The 19,580-nt window shown below is 51.5% G+C and overlaps 1 protein-coding gene across 1 annotated transcript in view; it reads left to right on the forward strand.

Annotated features, from left to right (window-relative positions):
- The first annotated feature begins 957 nt into the window (after positions 1-957).
- Positions 958-19,580, forward strand: part of GRIP2 (glutamate receptor interacting protein 2) — a 44,906-nt gene continuing 26,283 nt past the window's right edge. The window contains exons 1-5 of the mRNA XM_037051277.1: positions 958-1,021; positions 17,042-17,122; positions 17,390-17,525; positions 18,399-18,544; positions 19,232-19,318. Coding sequence (XP_036907172.1) covers positions 982-1,021; positions 17,042-17,122; positions 17,390-17,525; positions 18,399-18,544; positions 19,232-19,318 — 490 coding nt within the window. The 5' untranslated portion in view covers positions 958-981. The remainder of the gene's footprint in view (positions 1,022-17,041; positions 17,123-17,389; positions 17,526-18,398; positions 18,545-19,231; positions 19,319-19,580) is intronic.

The raw sequence follows: 19,580 nt of genomic DNA on the forward strand, positions 1-19,580 counted from the left end.
AATTACTGTGAGACCTGCATGTTCCCATGTGTCCAAATCCATGGGAGCCAGGACCTCATCGGCCTCATTCTTTGTCGCATGCATTCAACTGGATGCAACAGCAGTCTCAGGCTTCGACACCCTATGGCACGATGCCCCACCCTTCTCCTGGGTGGCACAGAGAGCAGGAGCAGCTGGAGAGTGGAGGAGGGAGTCCATCGGGGTCGTCAGGGTCAGTCCTCAGCCGGCATGGAGGAACCCAGGAGTCTGCAGGGCTGAGGCCCAGCTGGGGCTGGAGTCGTGACCACCTGCCCCTGCCCGTCAAGCCCAGAGTCAGGCAGATTCCCAGCCCAGCTCGCTCCATCTTCCCAGAAAGCTGGGGGATGCTCCATGTGGCAGGCTGCTGGGCTCATCCTTCCTAAGCTCCACCTTACAGAAAAGGAAACTGAGGCCTGGGGGAGGTAGTTATTATCTGCTTAGGATGTCAGTGGAAATGCCCCAGGCGCCCCCCGCCCCCCACCCAGCACAAGGGTGTCTAACCTGAAACCCACAGACATGCCCTGGCATCATCCATTGACTGCACTGGTTTATGTCTGGGATACCGAGTAAGATTCTGTTGGAATCTGCTCTTTAAAGAAAAAAGTTTGAAAAGGCTCTCTTCCCCTTCTCTGGATGGAAAAACTGAGGCTGGGGAAAGCAATCACTTGGCAAAGTCCCAGGGAAAGTTGAGAGGGGCTTTGGGGGAGACCCCAGGCATGCCATCTTCAAAGATCTCCTGCCCAGGCTATGGGGGTGCAGGTGTTGAACCCCATCCAGGAGCCAGACTTGACAGCAGCATGTCCCCTTTAAGCAGAGAGCCGCCTGCTGCAGTGGGTGGACTCAGTGCCCAGCCAGTGGGAGCTGTGAGCCTCCCTCCCACAGGCCCTCCCTGGGGAGGGTGTGGGAGGGGCTGAGCAGCGTGGCTCCTGAGGGAGTCGGTGGGCAGCAGGGACAATAGCAGACATGCTGTGTGGGCTCAACCGGGAGACCCCTGGAGAGGCGGGTAAGTAATGGGGGATCTGTAGGCAGAGTGCTCGGGCTGTTTCCTCAAACTACTGCCCGAGAGGGAACTGGGACGGCTAAGACTGAGACTGCCACTCCCCAGAGATGCAGGACTTGGAGAGAGTGCAGGGGGCAGACACCTGGCCAGGGGGAGCAGGTGACGGGGCTGTCTGCCTGACCCTGGCTGGTGTCCTACAGCAGGGGCCGACTCCCCTGGGCTGTCCAGCACGGTAAGGGCAGCAGGCAGCTCTGGAGTTCCAGAGGGCAGTACTCAGCCCCTCAGGGGTGCCCCAGGGTGGGCATCCACCTCAGCTTGAGCTGGTAGGAGTGGGCTTCCTGCCCAGAGATATGAGAGGAAATGCTGAGGTCAGAGTGGTGTGGATGGAGCTCCTGGACCTTGCAGCAGGAGGAAGGAGCCCTGGCTGGGGGGCCGGTTGGTGGGGCTCTGGGGATGCAGCAGGGTGTGTGTCGCACGGCTGGCACATTCCTGGGTTGGCCAGGACTAGGACTCAAGGAAGGGCTCTGGTGCAGACATAGTTGCTCCATCCATCTAGCTGTCCAACTGTCTCTCTGGTTTCAGCCTGCTGGGTTGGCCTTCCTTCTCCAAACCCCCCAACAGGGAGCCAGGACCAGGTAATCCTTCACTCCGTGCCCTGGGGCCACCCTTGTCAATCCCTTCTCACACTCTACAAACTCTTGACTCTACCGCCTCACAACTCCAGAGGGAGGGACTGTGGTCCCAGCGGACAGGTGAGGAAACCGAGGGGGCGCAGACCCGGTGCTCTCCCCGAGGCTCCACAGCTGCGACACAGACTGACTTGGGATTGGCACACACACGACTGACTATGGCAGAGCTCCCCGCCCTGCTTCTCAGGGCCCAGAGAACAGAGGCTCCCACCTTCCCACCGAAGGCAACAGGCAGAGGCGGGGTTGTCCCCTGGCCCCACGTAATAATAATGCAAACCGTAATAGTTGGCGGCTGTCGAGATCTTTCTCTGTGCCGGCCAGGTCTTACTCTGTTCTAGGCTCTCTCTGTGCATTTGCTCATTTAATCCTACCAACAACACTATGAGTTTGGGACTATTTATTCTCCCCATTTTACAGTTGGGGAAACTGAGGCATAGAGGTGCTAGGTGATTTGTCCAAGGCTACACAGCCGGAAGTGGCAAAGCTGGGATTTGACTCCATGCAATCTGCTCCTGCCACCACACCCATTCACCCCCAGCAACTGCGCTGTAAATGGAGACACTGCCTTCATGGCCTGTGCACTTCTGTCCTCTTGACCTAAGGCCCAGGTGAGTGAGGTCACCTTGTCCTGCTGTGGACAGGGCTGCAAAGGCAGTGGGACATTGGCAGGAAGTTGTCTCCCTCCTCCTTCCTCAGGGGCCTCTGCCTCCACCCAGGCTCAGGCATGAGCATCGCCTGCCTGGACCTTTGCCCAGTCTCCTCCCTGGCCTCCTGGCCTACTCCTCTCCCTGTGTGCTGCCATGGGAGAGAGCTTGCTAAAACTCAAATCTGATTACAGCTCCTTATCCTGCCATTCTAGGCCTTTCATGGTCTTCCTGACTTTCTCTCACTGATGACTTCCTTGATCCCCCACCCTCACTCCTGCAGCCCCCACCTAGTGGCCTCCCCAGGTCACAGGACCTCATGGCCACACCTGCCTCAGTTGGTATCAGTGCTAAGGCTCTTTTTAAGAAAAACCCAAAGATTGAGCTTCAGGTATAGCAGGATCCAGGTGCTTAGTTAACATGATTAGAACTCTAGGTTTCTACTTCTCTTTAGGGGAGTTTCATTTGCAGGAAGACTGTTTCTTCTCCAGAAGCCCCACTGCTTTCAAGCTTAAGGTTAACTAGCTCTGTGCTCCCTAAGAAAGGGCTGTTTCCAATAGTTTTGGCAATCGCCCCAGGGGCTGCTTTTGCTGGCCCAGCTTAGATCACTGAAAAACCACTGGATCTCTGATTGGCCAGACTGCTCACTTGTCCTCCCCCCAGAGCAGGGGAACAGGCCAGCCGACAGGTGGCTACCCTGTACAGCCCCCCACATTTTGCAGAGAAGGCTGAGGCCCTGAGAAGTCAGGCCACTCCTCAGTGAGCACCAGGCTTGGGGTTGGGGGCTGTAGGACTCACTGCCCAGTCCCTTCTCTGCCCCACAGGACTCCTGCCTGCATGAGTCCTTTCCCAGGCCCATGCCCCGACCATGTCTACTCTTGCTCCTGTGGGTCTTGTTTATCCCCTCATCTAACCCCGAGCCCTTGCAGGAAGGGATGTGACCAGGGCTGGGGCACACAGTAAGCATGAACACAGATTTTGGCAGGAACTTCCCCCCTCCTTCCAGTGTCCACTCTTTCCTGACTCCAGGCCACAAAGTGTTTTTTGTTCCAGAGCCTGCTAGGCCTGAGTGAGCACATGCTGCCCAGCCAAGACTGGGAAGGTCCCTCTGCTGTGGCCTGGGCTTCCCACTCATCAGGGGGAGCTCTTGCCACAACCACCTGGATCCCTGGGCAGGCCCAGCTGCTCCTCCACAGCGGGGGCTGTGGCCGTGGGGAAGCCCCAGGCTCCAGACCACAGAGACCACGGAGGCCACGGCCCAGAGCCAGGGAGGCCTGGGTTTGCACCCTGGCATTGCCTCTTCCTGCTCTGCGACCCTGAACCACTTACTCCACCTCTTTGATTCCCATTCTCCTAATCTGTAAGTGAAATCCAGTTCAGAATAATTTACTGAGCATTTACTGTGTGCCAGGCTCTCTCTGTGCTGGACAGAGCAGTGAACAGGCAGATAAAAACCTCTCCCCCTCCCCCCAGACCTGATTTCCTAGTGGGGTGAAGGCAGATAGTTAATAAGATCACTAAGGTAAAAAAGTGAAAAGTGAGGTCTGTTAGATGGCGTTGAATGCTGTGAGGAAAAATAAAGCAGGGAAGGGAAGTGATGGGAGGTGCTGGAGGTGTGGGGGTGCGGGCGGAAGCTCACACAGGCTGACTGGGGAAGACCTCCCTGAGACGGTGACGTCTCCTTCTCAGATAGGGGGGAGGGCAGCAGCTTTGTGGATGTCCGAGGAAGAACATTCTGGGTAGAGGGAACAGCCAGTGCAAAGGCCCTGGGCTGGGCGTGCGTGTGGAGAGTGCAGCAGCGAGGAGACCAGTGCCTGGGGTGGGAGAGGGAAAGGGGAGGGGAAGTCTCCCAGGCAAAGGGGAGACTTTGAGGAGGGGCGGTCCAGGGAGGGACTGTGATGAGAATTTTTCCACTCAGCGGGGTGAACTGAGTCTTCTTACTGCTGCAGGCAGCCACTGTTGGGAAATAAAATGGTTCTGTGGCAACTCAGTTTTGAGGTCATGATCTTTGGCGTTGCTGGTCTCAGGGTGGGGCAAGGGAGCAAAGACTCAGAAGTCAGAAAGCCAAGGCCAGACCTGAGTCTGCATCTCATTCGCATGATGCTGGGGCCACCATGACCCCACAGAGGAGGGTGTCAGCAAAAGTGTGGCTCTGGGCCCAGTGCCCCAGGCTCCCCACACCTTGTGGAAGGGGGACTGCAGGGCTGGCAAGCTCTCCCTTGCGCCCATGGCCCCCAGCAGCCTTGCTGCACCTTGCCTGTGGGTGTCTGAGCCCTGATGAGGTGGGGGGCCTCCTGGAAGCCAGCACTGCTTTCCAGGGTGCCCCACATTTGGGGTCCCTTGTCCCACTGCGAAAGAGAGAGAGCAAAGCTGAGGGTTAAGGAGGGCGTCTGCTGCGGGACCAGAAAGGCCCCAGTGCCAGTCCTTCCTATACAGCTCACCAGCTGAGTGACCTTTCCGGACTTTCAGCCCCCATCTGTAAGGCGGGGTCACCAGATACTGCTCAGTGGAGCTGACCCCGCTCAGCGCCCGTGGCACGCTCAGGGCAGGCCTGGCGCAGGGAAGGGTCCGCACCAGGGCTCCTTTTCCCTCCTTGGCACCAAGTGACTCAGGAGTCTACTTTTCAAATCTATTGATATTTTTTCCTCTTGTTGCCCTGAAAAGTGTGCACAGAGCAGAATGCGTGGTCACCCTGTGGCAGCGTCGGTCTTTCCATGCTTCCCTCTGCAGACGGAGGCGGGCTCCCAGGGAGGCGAGTAGGCTGGGGTGGGGTGGGGAGCTGTCATTTCGGGCAGAACCAGATAAGATATGTCTCCATCCAGCTGTCTGCTCTGGTCAGGCTGTGACGGCCAGAGGGACATTATTTGTGAGGCATTCCCACAGGAGCTGGGGCCACGGACATCATCCCTGAGCCCACGCAGGCCTGTGACGGGGCAGGAGGAGGAGGTAGGAGGGGCCCTCTGGCTCTGCCACTTAGGAGCTGCATGGCCCTGGGCATGCGAACCTCTCTGTGCCTCAGTTTCTTCATCTGTAACATCAGGATGCTAATGGTACCTACCACCTAAGGTTATCAAGACTATAAAGTGATAATAATTTTAAAGTCCTTAGAACAGGGCTTGGGTTCAAATCTTGGCCCTGCTCCTCACAGTGGGAGGTCACTTAACCTCTCTGTGCCTCAATTTCCCCATCTTTCAAATGGGAATAACAATCATGCCACCTCAGAAAGTGGTGAGGATTAAACGGAATAATGCACATAAAGCACACAATGCCTGGCATTTAATCCCCAGTCATTACTGTTCCCAGAAGGGGGACCCAGCCCTGAGCAGGCCTGCCTCGGGCTGGCTGGTAGTGTGTGGGCTCTTGACTTTGAGCAGGAAAGATTTCACAGCAGGAGTCCAGGTGATAGTGAGAGGACGTTTATGGAAGCTGGGGACAGTGGAACAAGGAAGGGCTAAGGGCGGGAGAAGCAACAGGAGAGGGACTAGGCAGGGCAGCTTTGGCTGGGAGAAGTCAGGAAGAGGGGACCCTGGGGACAGGGGTGAGCCTGCGAGGTGACGCTGCTGCCCATTGCTCCCCTGCCTGCAAGTCTCATGGGGACCCCTTAGAGTTCAGGAGATGCACCCCTGAGAGGGAAGGAGAAGGGGAAGGGAAAGGCAGAGAGGCTGTGGAAGGGAGAGCACGGGCTGGGTCCTTCGGCTTGAGGGTTTTAAAGGCTGGTAGTTCAGGGGCGGTCTTAGGGGAGGATCTCAAGGGAATGTTCATCAGCTTTTCAGGTGTGTCCTGTCAGGGACCTGATCTCCACTGACTGGGGGTCATTAGTCAGTGCAGCTGGTCCAGGTGGCAGCTATGGCGTCGCTGGTCTGGTTTTGCTGCTTTTCCGGGTCGAGCTGAAACACAGTGGAGACCTAGATGTCATCCTCTGTACCTGGCTGTGCATCACTCGGCCTGTCTGTTCAGCTGTCTGTCTCAGTTTCCCCATTCCACTTGCCAAGGAATTTTCCCAGCTTCTTCCTATCCTGCTTCATTACTGTTATTCATTTAGGAAAACCTTTCTAAGGGGTGGGGCGAGGGGAGAGGAAAGGGGGCGAGGGGGACACTGTCCATGTTGCCTGGTTTCTAGGCACCACACAGTCTCCTTGGTTCCTCTCACCAACCCCCGAGGCGGGCACCTGGCAGCCACACTGCGCAGAGGGGAAGCGCCAGGGTCAGAGAGAAGTGACTTGTCCCAGACCCCTTACCCAGTCGGCAGCAGATTTCCACTCAGAGTCCGAGTGGGCCCACGTCCGAAGTCCGCCCTCCCCGACCCAGCAGTGGCCCAGGGCCGTGGCAGGCTCCCTTGGACAGCAGTCAGCGAGGGGACACCGTGTACAACTGTGACGACTGGACCCCGGGTGGCTGGGGAGCCCCCTGCTCCCCATCAGTACATGGGGGCCGGCTGGCCCCACAGGTGGCTCGGCATCATTTCCTGTTTGCCCAAGTGAAACTCCTGGGCATTTATTTTCTCAGGGGCCCCCCAGAATGTTCCTTCATGGAGGCCCACAGAATCAGGCCTCAGTCAAGGCTGAGTCTACAGCCCCTCCCAGCACCCGCCTCCTCCTTGGGCGGGTCGGGGCCAAGGCAGCCCAGCTGGGGGCTGACTTCCTTTTTCCTTTGTCAAAGCTCAGTAGTTCCCTGGGGCTCCAGAGAAACGGAGATAATGAAGGCAAATTAGCAATGCTTTCAAGAGAAATGAAATGAAAAAGAAACCCACCCACCCACCCTGGGCACTGCGTGGGGCTGGGGACCAGGTGTACAGGGCCCTGCTGGGCACAGCACCTCTCCCTCCTGTGCCCCCACTCGCCCAGCCTGCCTTAGCCGGGACGGCTGGCTGGCATCACTGCGGAAATGAGTCTCCTCTGAAGTGAGTTCTTACTGGATGGATGGACTGAAGGCAAAAGCTCATAATTGCCCATTGCTGGAAGGAGGAGAAAGGAAAAAAGAAACACGCGGATAAAAATATCTCTGTTTTTTTATGCATGTTTCCAGCTGAAAATTGGTGGGAAAGATGTTTTTGAAAAGCCTTCATCTCTAAGCATGTAATTACCAGGTCCCAGAACAAAAAAGAGAGAGAGTGGGAAAGAGTGAGCATGTTCTCTGAGGGAGGGGGACTGGGGCCTGATCCCCCACGGGGATTTCTATAAATAAAATAATTTCTTCAAATTCTCAAGCTTGGGCTGGCTAGAGCCAGCGGTGAGGAGGCGGGGATAAACCCTCCTTTTTACAGGTGGAGAAACTGAGACTTAAGTCACACAGCCACTGGGTAATCCTGGCTCTGCTTTGATTCCCCGTCGTCTACTTGCTGCCTGAGTCCCCCACCGGGGGATGCTCATGACCGTGGGATGCTATGTCTCCCCTGAACAGGAAGCAACATTCCCCATGAGTGACTTTCTGAATGGGGTGCTGGGTCTTCGACATGCAGAAGTCTTAACTGGCAAGGTCATAGAGGCCAAGCCCTGAAATGCATGTGCCTTCCCCAGGGAAGAGTCTCTCAAGCCCTCACTCACTGCCCACTGGCTCTGTGCACACAGGTGTCTGATTCCTGGTTCGTAGCACAGTGTCAGGCCCGCATGGCTGCTGAGAGAAGAGATGGCTTACAGCCTGAGCTCAAAGCCGGCAAAAAAATTGTAGAAGGAGGGAGTTGGGGCCACTCAGTGTTGAGACAAGTAGACCCATGCCCCTCATTTGCCCCGAGGGTATCATTGCAACTCAGTCCAGCACCCAGTAGTTCACCAGAGCAAGATCAGGGTGTTGGGGTGAGGAAAGAGGGGCGAGGACAAGCTTGGAGGATTCCATAGACGCACCTCAGGAGACGGGTCCTGGCCTTTAGCAGCCAGAACCCTGCATCCTTTGCTTCAGAATCCTGCCTTTGGAGATCCCACGGTGCCTCAGGCTGTCTCTGAATCTTCTGTTTTCATATCAAAGCTCAAACTCCACCTTTAACCCACCATTGTTCCCCTCTATTCACCTCTGGGATCTTCCTGAGTTTGGCGAACTTGATGCTCAGTTTCTCTTCCTTTCCTTAGGAGCTGGCCTTCCCCTCCTCCCCAGACTCACAAACCTGGAGCCAGCAAGTTTGTCTTGGATCTTCTTGGGACAGCCCATTACAGAGGGATTGTCCAGTGGCCGCATCTCGTTTGCATAGGATAAGACAGATTTTATTTTTTAATTTATTTTAAAAAATATTTTATTTATTTAGTTTTAGAGAGAGGGGACAGAGGGAGAAAGAGAAGGAGAGAAATGAGAAACATTGATCGGTTGCCTCTTATACACACTGTGGCCAGGGACCGAGCCCACATCCCAGGCATGTGTATCCGCCAGGAGTCGAACCTGTGGCATTTTGCTCTGCTGGACGACACACAACTAACTGATCCACACCGCTCAGGGCAAGAGAGATTTTAATTCCAGAATTGCCCTCATGAAGTACCAGAGAAGTTTGCTGTCACACAGTTGATATAATCCAATCTTATTAATTTTATTAGCTCAGAAACATCTTGTTGAATCTAAATGAAGTGGGAGTTAGAGAACCGTAATGGGAGACATTATACTTAATGGAGTGTTGCCTAAATCGATGTGAACAGGTCGATGTGAACAGGGGGCCTGGGGGAAGGGGAGAGAGCAGAGCTGCTGGGGGCCTTAGAAAGGATTCTGGGTTTAACTGCGGTTTGATTTGTTGTTCACCACCTTCTGGCAAGCAAAGGGAGCCTGGCCCTGGTCTGGCTGAGTGCAGTGAGCGCTAGCAGGGATGGTTTCTCAGTAGATAGAGCCACAGGTGGTGAAAGCACTTAGGCTGTTAGACCCGGGTTGAGCTGCAACCTTGACCTTGGTCTGAGCCCCAACTCTGACTCTAGAGCAGTGATTCTTGGCGGGGGGGGGGGGGGGGGTGTGCACAATATTGCTCCCCTAGTGGACACTGGCCACTTCTGGAGCCATTTTGAGTTGTCACTACTGGGGTGGGGTGCTACTGGCATCTAGTGGTCAGAGGACAGGGATTCTGCTAAACAGCCTACAAGGAAGAACAGAGTCCCCACCACATGGAATGTCAGCAAAACATTGCTGACATTGATTGACATGGAATGCCATGATTGACATGGAATGTCAATCATGTGGAGTCTGAGAAGCCTGCTGTAGACTGAACCCTGTTCCTGGTTCTGACGGAGCCCCGACCCTGGCCCAGGCTGAGTCCCGTTCTTGGTGCAGACTGACTCCACTGCTGGCTGAATTCTCAGGTGATCTTTCTCTTCAGGGAAGGACCTGGCTGGGGTGGGATAAGTGGCTTCTGCCCCCTGCCAGGGCTGATTCCTTTCCAGCCCTTCTTTCTCACGCCTCCTCCGAGAAGTGAGGAGGGGCGATGGGTCCTGTGGGTTAGTTTTGCTGTGGCCAGGAGGCTGGGAGAAGAGTGATCTTCCCACAGCTGGTGAATGGCTGAGCCAGGATTTGCGCTCAGGCCTGGCTCAGCTCTGGGCCCATGCTCACAACGCCAGGCCAGGCTGAAGGCATAGCAGTGGCAGGCAGGTTATGCTTCAAGGGCCAGTGAGTTGGCCGGGGCGGTGGGCGGGTGGGGGGTGGGGGGTGGGGTGGGGGGTGTTGTGCAGGCTCAGGTGAGGCCTGAGGAAGCAGCAGGAGCCCATGGTGTGGATCTGGTATGTAGGAGGGCGGGCCCCTGAGGCAGCACGGAAGCCCGCCAGTTTGATGGTTTGTTACTTGTCCTTGCCCATCTAGTCCAGTGCTGAGAAAGGACTTGGAGAAGGCGCATGAGAAAAAAATCTGGTCAAGGAAGCCTAGAGCATGGGGTAGGGCAGGCAAAAGGGCCTGGGTCTGGCCCTGGCTCTGTGCAGAGGCTGCGTTGGCCAGTGACTTTACTGTGCTCCTGAGTCTCATTTTCCCCATCTGTCAAATGGGTGTGATGGGAGCACCTGCCTTCCCCCAGGGTCCCTGCGAGAAGTGAAGGAGAAAAAGGAAATAGTGTGAGTGGTGTACACGGGGCGTGGCTGGTATACAACATGAGTCCCCTGCCCTCTCCTGTCAGGACACGGGAGAATCCAGCACACAGTGCATAAAACAAGGAACTGCTGCAGGGAGGCAGGGCGCTGGCCTGTGGCAGAGCAGGCAGCCTGCAAAACAGCTTCAACTCCTTTGAGATGCACACATGAACTCTAAGCAAATGAAGAGGGTGAGCTAGAAAGGAGACAAGGATGGTCTGGTGCTGGAGGTGTGGCCAGTGCAATAAGGGGAGTAAAAGAAATAAAAAGTGTACAGTTTAGCAAGTAACAAATATCCTGGCTAGTGTAGCTCAGCGGATCGAGCGTGGGCCTGGGAACCAAACAACCACGGTTCGATTCCCAGTCAGGGCACATGCCTGGGTTGCAGTCCAGTTCCCAGTAGGGGACGCATGAGAGGCAACCGTACATTGGTATTTCTCTCCCTCTCTCCTTCCCTTCCCCTTTAAAGATAAATTTAAAAAAGAAAAAGAAAAAAGCAACAAAGCCTTCAGAAATAAACAGCAAGAGAAAAAAGCATTTAAAAAAAAAGAAAGTAACAAATAAAGCTGTCATTATTCACGGACGACAGGAAATCCAAAAGAATTACAGATAAACAATTTCAATTAATACGTGGATTTTAGAGGTCAGAATATAAAATCAACTATTATATACTAGCAACAAGTAATTAGAAAATGAAATTTGAAAAACACTTCCACTTATTATAGCATTAAAACAATGCAAATATCTAGGAATATATTTAAAGATGTAAGGCCTTTACCTGAGTCCTTTACAATATTCTTGGGAGAAATTAAAACAGAAATAAATGGAGGATATAATATACTATGTTTACCAATGAGAAGATTCAATATTCAAAGATGTTCGTTTTCTGCAAATTGATCTACACGTTCAATGCATTTCCAACCAAAAAGTGAGAACGGTAAACCAGCAGGAAGCCGGTGCTGATGCGCCCCTGCTGGGGCGGCCACACGAATGGGGGTGTTTTCTGGTCCGATAACCAAGAGCCTGGGTTTTCGCAGTGTAGGGGCACAGGAAAGGATGCCCTCACCTGCCCTCGTTGGAAGGGATAACCCAGCCCAAAGCCAGGACCATAAGAAAGATATGCCTGCAGTGAAAGGGGCGACTGGGAAAACGTCCGCTCATCTCCCAGGGAGACGCAACGAAAGCTTCTCTGCCTTGGCTAAGCACCCCCCCCCCCCCCAATTCTACACAGCGNACCCCCCCCCCCCCCCCCCCCCCCCCGCCCCGTGAACTCCTTCGAGAATCTGTGATCTGAGGTTTGCCCCTTGTTTCTGTTGGAGGTTATAATACACCGCCTCCGTGGTTCTAGAGTCTTGGAACCAACAGCTTAATGTGAACATTGTGTCAGAGTAATGACCCTTTGGCAAGCACCCAGGGGAAGGAATTGCAAATTCTCTCTGGACCCTGGAGGGACTGGCCGTTAACTGGGCTGAATAAAATTCCCACAGATAAAGCTCCATTAAAGATGAGCTCATCATCCAGGAATTACGGGACGCAGGAGGGAACAGTCCACTGTGAGGGAGTGTCAGCAGGCGGTGAAAACACCTCCCGAGAGTCTGAAGTAATAGAGAAATAGAATAATATATGAATACTGAAAAATTTTAAATTATTAGAGGTACATAAGAAATAATAATCAACAAGGAAAAAACAACATGAAAACAAGAGGAAAACAACGAGATAAGCAAAAGAATCAAACAGAACTTTCAAAAACCAAATATGTACTTGTTCAAATTAAAAATTTGCTGGAATTGGGCCCGGACCAGTGTGGGTTGGTTGGTTGGGCGTCATCCCGCAAAGCAAAAGGTTGCTGGTTGGACTCTGCTCAGGGCATATGCCTGGGTTACTGGTTTGCAATTCATTGAAAATGGGAAATTTGAATATGAAGTGGGCATTAAATTAATAATTAAGGAATTATTTAACTTGATAAGGTATAATAATGGTATTCTTCTATATAGGAAATATGCTCCTATTTTTAATGTGTATTGGAATATTTAAAGATATAATTTCAATATGTCCAGGGTTTGTTTTAAAGTATTTCAGCATGGATAAAAAGAAATGAAGTAAACAGGATAAATAGTTAATAATTATCAAAACTAGATGTTGGGTAAATACGATTCATTACGCTGGTGGTTCTCAAACTTCAGTGTGATGCCAAATCACTTGGCTTTTCAAAACGTAAATTATTACATCTGACAAAAAAACCTGTATCCAGAATGCATAAAAATTCAGTAACAACAGGAAAATAAACAACCCAGTTTAAACGCGGCCAAAAGCTTTGCACGGACACTTCACCAAGGAAGATACCTGGATGGCACAGAGGGGAAAGTGTTCATCATTAGTCCTAGCAAATGTGGATGAAAACCTTATTCAGATATCTCTACACGTCTATTAGAAGGACTAAAATCGGGAAATAAAATCCCAACTGACGTTGCCAAGTGCTGGGAGCCCTCCCCGCCCCCCCTTTATCGGGCCTGCGAAATAGTGCGGCGACCTGGAAAACCAGCTTGGTGGTTTCTTACAAAATTAACCTCGTCCTTACCATATGACCCAGAATCCCATTCATGGGCATTTCCCCAAGTGGAACGGAAACGTCTATTCAAACCAAAACCTGTGTGCAAACATTTCTTACAGCTTTGTTTAAAATCACCCCAAACTGGAAACCATAGAAATGTCTTTTACAAGGTGATGGCTAACTGAACTGATACCTCCATGCAATCAGGCACCACGCAGCAGAAAAGAAGCAAACCGCCAATACACTTAGCATCACGGATCGATCTCAAGAGACTGTGCAAAATGACAGAACTGGACTTAAAATCTACATATCATATGACTGCCTTTATGTGACATTTTAGGGAGGGCAAAATTTTATATACAGAAAACAGATCAGGGCTTGTGGTGCTGAGGTTGGGGGCGGGACTAGCTACAAGGCAGGAGCAAGGAGAATTTGGGAGGGCAATAGAAATGTTCTAAAACTTGATTTTAGGACACATTTCCCCAAACCCATAGAAATATACACCACAAAGAATTTCTTTTAATGTATACAAAGTCTGTCCAGAAAGAGTCCAGCCGTGGTTAGTATAATAACAGTTCTCAGGACATCGATGTAATGGCAGCGAAGGAGAGTGGACTGGAATGCTCCTGTGTGAACAATGACGACTTCACTGTACTAATTAGTGGGGAAGGTAGATGCCATCAAGTGAGCATGTGTACTTTTGTGGCAATTGCATTCAAAATGACTGAGCAAGTAGAAGAATGAATCTGTATCACATTTTGATTAACCTTGAACATTCCTCTGTGGAAGCTATCCAGATGATTCAGAAGGCTGCAGCTAGGGGCAACTGGTGATTGGCAGCTTCATCACCACAATGTGCCCACTCATGCATCACATCTCATGCAGAGTTTTTTGGTGACACATTAAATCACCCAGGTGACTCAGCCCACTGCAGTCCAGATTTGGCAAAACTAAAATCACCTTTGAAAGGGAAGAAATTTCAGACAGTTGATGAGATTCAGGAAAATATGATGAGGCAGCTGATGGTTATTAGGAGAACTATGTGAGGTCCCAAGGTGCCTACTTTGAAGGGGACTGAGGCATCATTGTCCTATGTACAATGTTTCTTGTATTGGCACTTCCAGCCAAGATGGAGGCATTGGTAGATACACTTTGCTTCCTTGCATAACCAAAAGAAGGAGCAAGTAGGAACAACAAATTTGGAACAACAAATTTTTTTTAAAAAACCAGGACTGCCATAAAATTGAACTGTATGGAAGTCTGACAACCAAGGAGTTAAAGAAGAAACATGTATTCAGACTGGTAGGAGGGGTGAAGAGGACCTATGGCAAGGCAGTAGCTGGCAGACCTGGTGATCCCACATTTGTGTGTGGATAAACTGGGAGGAACAACCAGGGAGCAAGACAGGCCACACAACCCAGGGTTCCAGCATGAAAAATAAAACCTCAAAACCTCTGGCTATAAAAATCTGTGGGGGTTGCAGCCACAGGAGAAATTCCCAGCCTCACAGAAGAGTTTGTTGGAGAGATCCACAGGGTCCTAGAACATACATAAAACCACCCACATGGGAATCAGCACCAGAAGGACCCAATTTGCTTGTGGGTAGCAGGTGAAGTGACTGAAAGCTGGCCAAGAGCCAAGCAAGTGGCATTTTGCCCTCTTTGACCCCTCCCCCACATATAGCACCACAACGCAGAGACATGGGTTGCCCTGACCAGGCAGATACCTGAGGCTTCACCCCTTATAACATAACAGCTGCATTGAGGCAAAGAAATATGGCCCAAATGAAAGAACAGATCAAAACTTCAGGAAAACAACTAAGCAATGAGGAGATAGCTCACCTATTAGATGCAGAGTTCAAAACACTGGTAATCAGGATGCTCACAGAAATGATTGAGTATGGTCACAAAAATGAAAGAAGTGAAGGCTATGCAAAGTGGTGTAAAGGAAAATGTACAGGGAACCAACAGTGAAGGGAAGGAAACCAGGACTCAAATCAACAATTTGGAGCAGAAGGAAGAAATAAACAACCAGAACAGAATGAAGAAACAAGAATTCAAAAAAATGAGGAGAAGTTCAGGAACCTCTGGGACAATTTTAAATGTTCCAACATCCAAATTATAGGGGTGCCAGAAGGAAAATTGGAAGACCAAGAAATTGAAAACTTATTGGAAAAAAATAATGAAGGAAAACTTCACCAATTTGGCAAAGGAAATAGACTTTCAGGAAGTCCAGGAAGCTCAGCGAGTCCTAGAGAAGTTGGACCCAAGGAAGCACACACAAGGGCACATCATGATTACATTACCCAAGATTACAGAGGAGAGAATCTTAAACACAGCAAGAGATAAGGAAACAGTTACCTACAAAGGAGTTTCCATAGGACTCTCAGCTGATTTCTCAAAAGAGACCCTGCAGGCAAGAAGGGGCTGGAAAGAAGTATTGCAAGTAATGAAAGGCAAGGACCTACATCCAAGATTGCTCTATCCCGAAAAGCTTTCATTTAGAATGGAAGGGCAGGCAAAGTACGTCCCAGATAAGGTCAAGTTCAAGGGGTTCATCATCACCCAGCCCTTATTATATGAAATGTTAAAGGGACTTATCTAAGAAATAGAAGAAGATAAAAACTATGAACAGTAAAATGTCAACAAACTGACAACTATCAACAACTAAACTTAAAAAGAAAAGACAAACAGAGCAACCAACTCGAACAGGAACAAAATCACAGAAATGGAGATCACATGGAGGGTTATCAGCTGGGAGGGGGAGGGGGGAGAATGAGGAAAAAAGGTACAGGGAATAAGAAGCGTAAATGGTAGGAACAAAATAAACAGGGAGAGGTTAAGAATAGTATGGGAAATGGAGAAGACAAAGAACTTATATATGTGCTACCCATTGACATCAACTAGGTGGGGAATGCTGGTGGGAGGGGGGCTGGAGGGTGGAGGGGAATAGAGGGGAGGACAAAAAACAATGTTTCTTGTATCTTCTTCAATGTCTGTAATTTTGATATTACACAACTGTATACCTTCTGGACAACCCTCATACATATTTTTAGTAGTTGAGAAAAATGTTAGGTAAATATACTAAATCACACACACACACACACACACACACACAGATTGCTGGAATTCACTCCCAAAGTTTCCAACTTACTAGGTTCTGGGTGGGGCCAAGAATTTACATATCCGACAATTTCCCAGGTAAAACTAGGTACTGCTGGTCTGGGCACCACACTTTGAGAACCTCTGCCTTATATAATTCTAGTAATTTACTTATGTTTGAGATGTGTGAAAATTTCTAAGTTAGAAAACCCAAAATGATAGATTTCATTAAAGATCAGAAAAAAAGACAAGGGATATGATAGGTGGGTGACGGGTCATGGGAGATAAGGTAGAAATTGCAAAATACATTTATTAAGCATTTCAAAAGAGGGAGATGAAGAAAATAATACTTGAAGAAATAATGGGAGAGCATTTTCTAGAATTAAAGCTGAAGGAGACAGACCTACCTGGCGCTGCCTAGAATGTCTGAGAATAGACATTCTCATTGTCTATTGTACACTGTGAGGTGCAGCCTTATGAACGAACCTTAATCTGGTCCACTCCAGATTAAGTTCATGCACAGTCTGCACTGTCTTATATGTGCTGTGACACCTACCTGCATGGGAGAGAGGCCCCTGTCTCAGCAGGTACGCAAGCACAGCCCCAGGTGGGGACTCAGCAGACTCGGGTTCTAACCCACATTGCATAACTCCCCAGCTGTGTGACCATGGGCAGGAGCTGTCCCTCTCTGGGCCTCAGCTTCCTTATGTGTACGATGGAGTAATATTACCCGTAATAACAGGAATGCCCGAGAGGCTGAGCAGATGGTGAAATGTGGAGCAGCTATGAGGTTTCCATTTGTGGCGAGTGTCCCAAAGAGTATTATTGAGCCCAAGAGCAGAGGTGGAGCCTCCCCTGGGTGGAGAAACCACATGGATCCCCCACAATGACACGGGTGTAACTGGTGGCAGGAGGGACCCCTCTGACAGGCCACATCCGTGAAGTGGAAGATTTCCAAATTCGAAGGGTCATCTGAATGGAAACGGAACTCAAGACCTGTTCTGTCCACCTTGCTTGCAGACGATGGGCCTTACTCCAAAGGAGGCAAGGACGTGGGAGGAGCCGATGTGGCCCTGGCCTGCCGCAGACAGAGCATTCCAGGTAACGAACCCCCTGTCCTTCTTCTTTCTCTGTCCTGGAGGCACAGAGGCTCTGGGTGGGGGTCAGACAGCATTGGCTGTGCTACTAACTTGCTCTGTGACCTTAGACCAACCACATGACCTCTCTGATCCTCCTCTGCAAAGAGGAGATACTTCACCCAGCGTAACGCAGCCAAGTGCCCTTACCAAGTATTTGCCTCACTTGTCTTGGAGCTGTGGGCCCAAAATTGCTTCATGCTGCCCCCTCACCCCCCCCATATGTCAGCAGAGGAGTTCCGAGGGGTCACTGTGGTGGAGCTGATCAAGAAAGAAGGCAGCACGCTGGGCCTGACCATCTCAGGTGGCACTGACAAGGATGGGAAGCCCAGGGTCTCCAACCTGAGACCTGGGGGGCTCGCAGCCAGGTGAGAATCGAGGCTTGGTGGGGGCAGCAGGAGGGGGCTAGAGACCAGTGGAAAATGTTCTGGGGCTTTGGGTAAAGCAACAAGGCAGCAGTTTCCAGAAGGACCCAAGAGCTTCGTATCTGCAGAAGGAAACCCTCATAGTGGCTGTCACTCCAGGCCCCAGCTTCTCTTTCCCTTCACCCCCCAAGGCTGACTTGGCCACAGTGCCCCATCTTGCCAGGCCCTCTAGGCCTTTGCCTATGCAGTTCCCTCTGGCCAGAAGTCCCCTTCCCCATGATATGCTCCAGGCAGACTCCCCCATTGCCTCTGGGCAGCCCCCCAGCTCCAGGCTGGGACAGCTGCTCTGCTCACGCAGCGCTGCATGCCACTTCTGCACACATGGCCCTGGATTTCCCATTGTTTTGCCTCTGTGGCTCCCTTGGACCATGAGTTCCATGAGACCTGGGAGTTAGCTTCTCCATCGCTGCCTCTCTGGGCCTGCATGGGGCGGGCACTGAGAAGTGTCCATTTGAACAGAACAGATCAGTGGTGAAAAGCCTGGAACAGTGTTAGGGACTAGTAAAGGATGTGATGATCTGGCTACTCTGCAGGCTCAGCTGGGGCCAGTTAGGGCTCTGAGGGTGACCCCCGAGCGGAAGGAAAAGAAGGCAGGCCAGCATCAGGGGAAATGTCAGGCCTGGGAGTCAGACAGGTCTAGGTTAGGATCTGTGCTCTCCTGCTCACCCTGTGTGACCCTGGACATTGTCTGACCTCCCTGGGCCTAAATTCCCTGTGCATAAAATGAGGATCCAGGGGACACAAGGATTCAATGGAGGGTGGGTGTAAATGTCGGTACCTGTCACCGCGCATGCACTCTGACCTCATTGCTCCCAGGAGTGACCTGCTGAACGTGGGTGACTATATTCGATCAGTGAACGGGATCCATCTGACCAGGCTCCGCCACGATGAGATCATCACCCTGCTCAAGAATGTGGGCGAACGCGTGGTGCTGGAGGTGGAGTATGAGCTGCCCCCGCCCGGTGGGTGCCCTTGGACAGGGAACTTTCTCCGCTGCCTTGGTTGTGGGTGCACACAGCTGCCTCCCCGCCAAGACCTGGGTGGGGAGGGATCATGCCACCTGGGGTAGGTGGGGCCTGGGGACTGGCTGTCAACATCCATACCTTACCTAGGGACTTTGCCTGCAATTGCAGTATGCTGCCAGCAGGAGGTGGTAGGGTCCTGTTTATAGCCCACTGTCATTTTGCTCATTTGGTTTCCAGATTTTTTCCTTTATGGGGGCAAGTTTGGGGAACACTGGCTGAATAAACCGTTCCCTGCCCTGCCGCTCTCCCTGCCCTACCATCCTGTGCTGAGTACAGCAGCCTAGGGTTTAGCCTAGCTCTGTATTTTCAAACTTGGTCTAAAAGCTTGGAATGGGGTAACTGTCTGGAATTCAATCCCGGCCTGAGCCCACCAGCCATGGATTCAAGCCTGAGTCCTGTGTGGGCGCGGGCAGGCCCTTCCTCTGTCCAGGTGAGGGATTAAGTGTGTGTTAGGCAGAGCGTCCCTCTAGGCCTCACTTGTTCTGCCTGTTCAACGGGGAAGAATCTGCCCTCTCCGTCATCTCTGTGACTGGTCACCCCACTCTCCTGGAATGAGCTCTGGGGACATCTGCCAGCTCGGTGATGTGACTGAGAGACTCAAAGGAGTCATGCATTTCCCTGTAGCCCCCGAGAACAGCCTGGGGATCATCTCAAAGACCGTGGACATCTCCCTCTGCAAGGAGGGCAGCAGCTTTGGCTTTGTCCTCAGAGGTCAGTGTCACAGTTACCCCGGGGGGCGGGGGGGCGGGAAAGTGGTTAATTCTAATTCTGTGTCTGTTCTGTTTTGCTTTCATGAATCTCTATAGAAATCTGATATATCAGTTATATCTGGCTTCTGACTTTAAAGGACTGAACCCAATTAAGCCAAGTGTAAAACAGAAAATCTGGCCAAGCGACGAAGTGCGCGTGGTTAAGGGGAGTGTGGGGGGAAGGTCGTACCAGAAAATGATGCTGAAAGCTGCCACTGAGATTA

This window comes from Sturnira hondurensis, unplaced genomic scaffold (genome assembly GCF_014824575.4).
Source record: "Sturnira hondurensis isolate 20B ecotype Veracruz unplaced genomic scaffold, ASM1482457v3 Scaffold0000867, whole genome shotgun sequence".
In the NCBI taxonomy this organism is placed as follows: Eukaryota; Metazoa; Chordata; class Mammalia; order Chiroptera; family Phyllostomidae; genus Sturnira; species Sturnira hondurensis.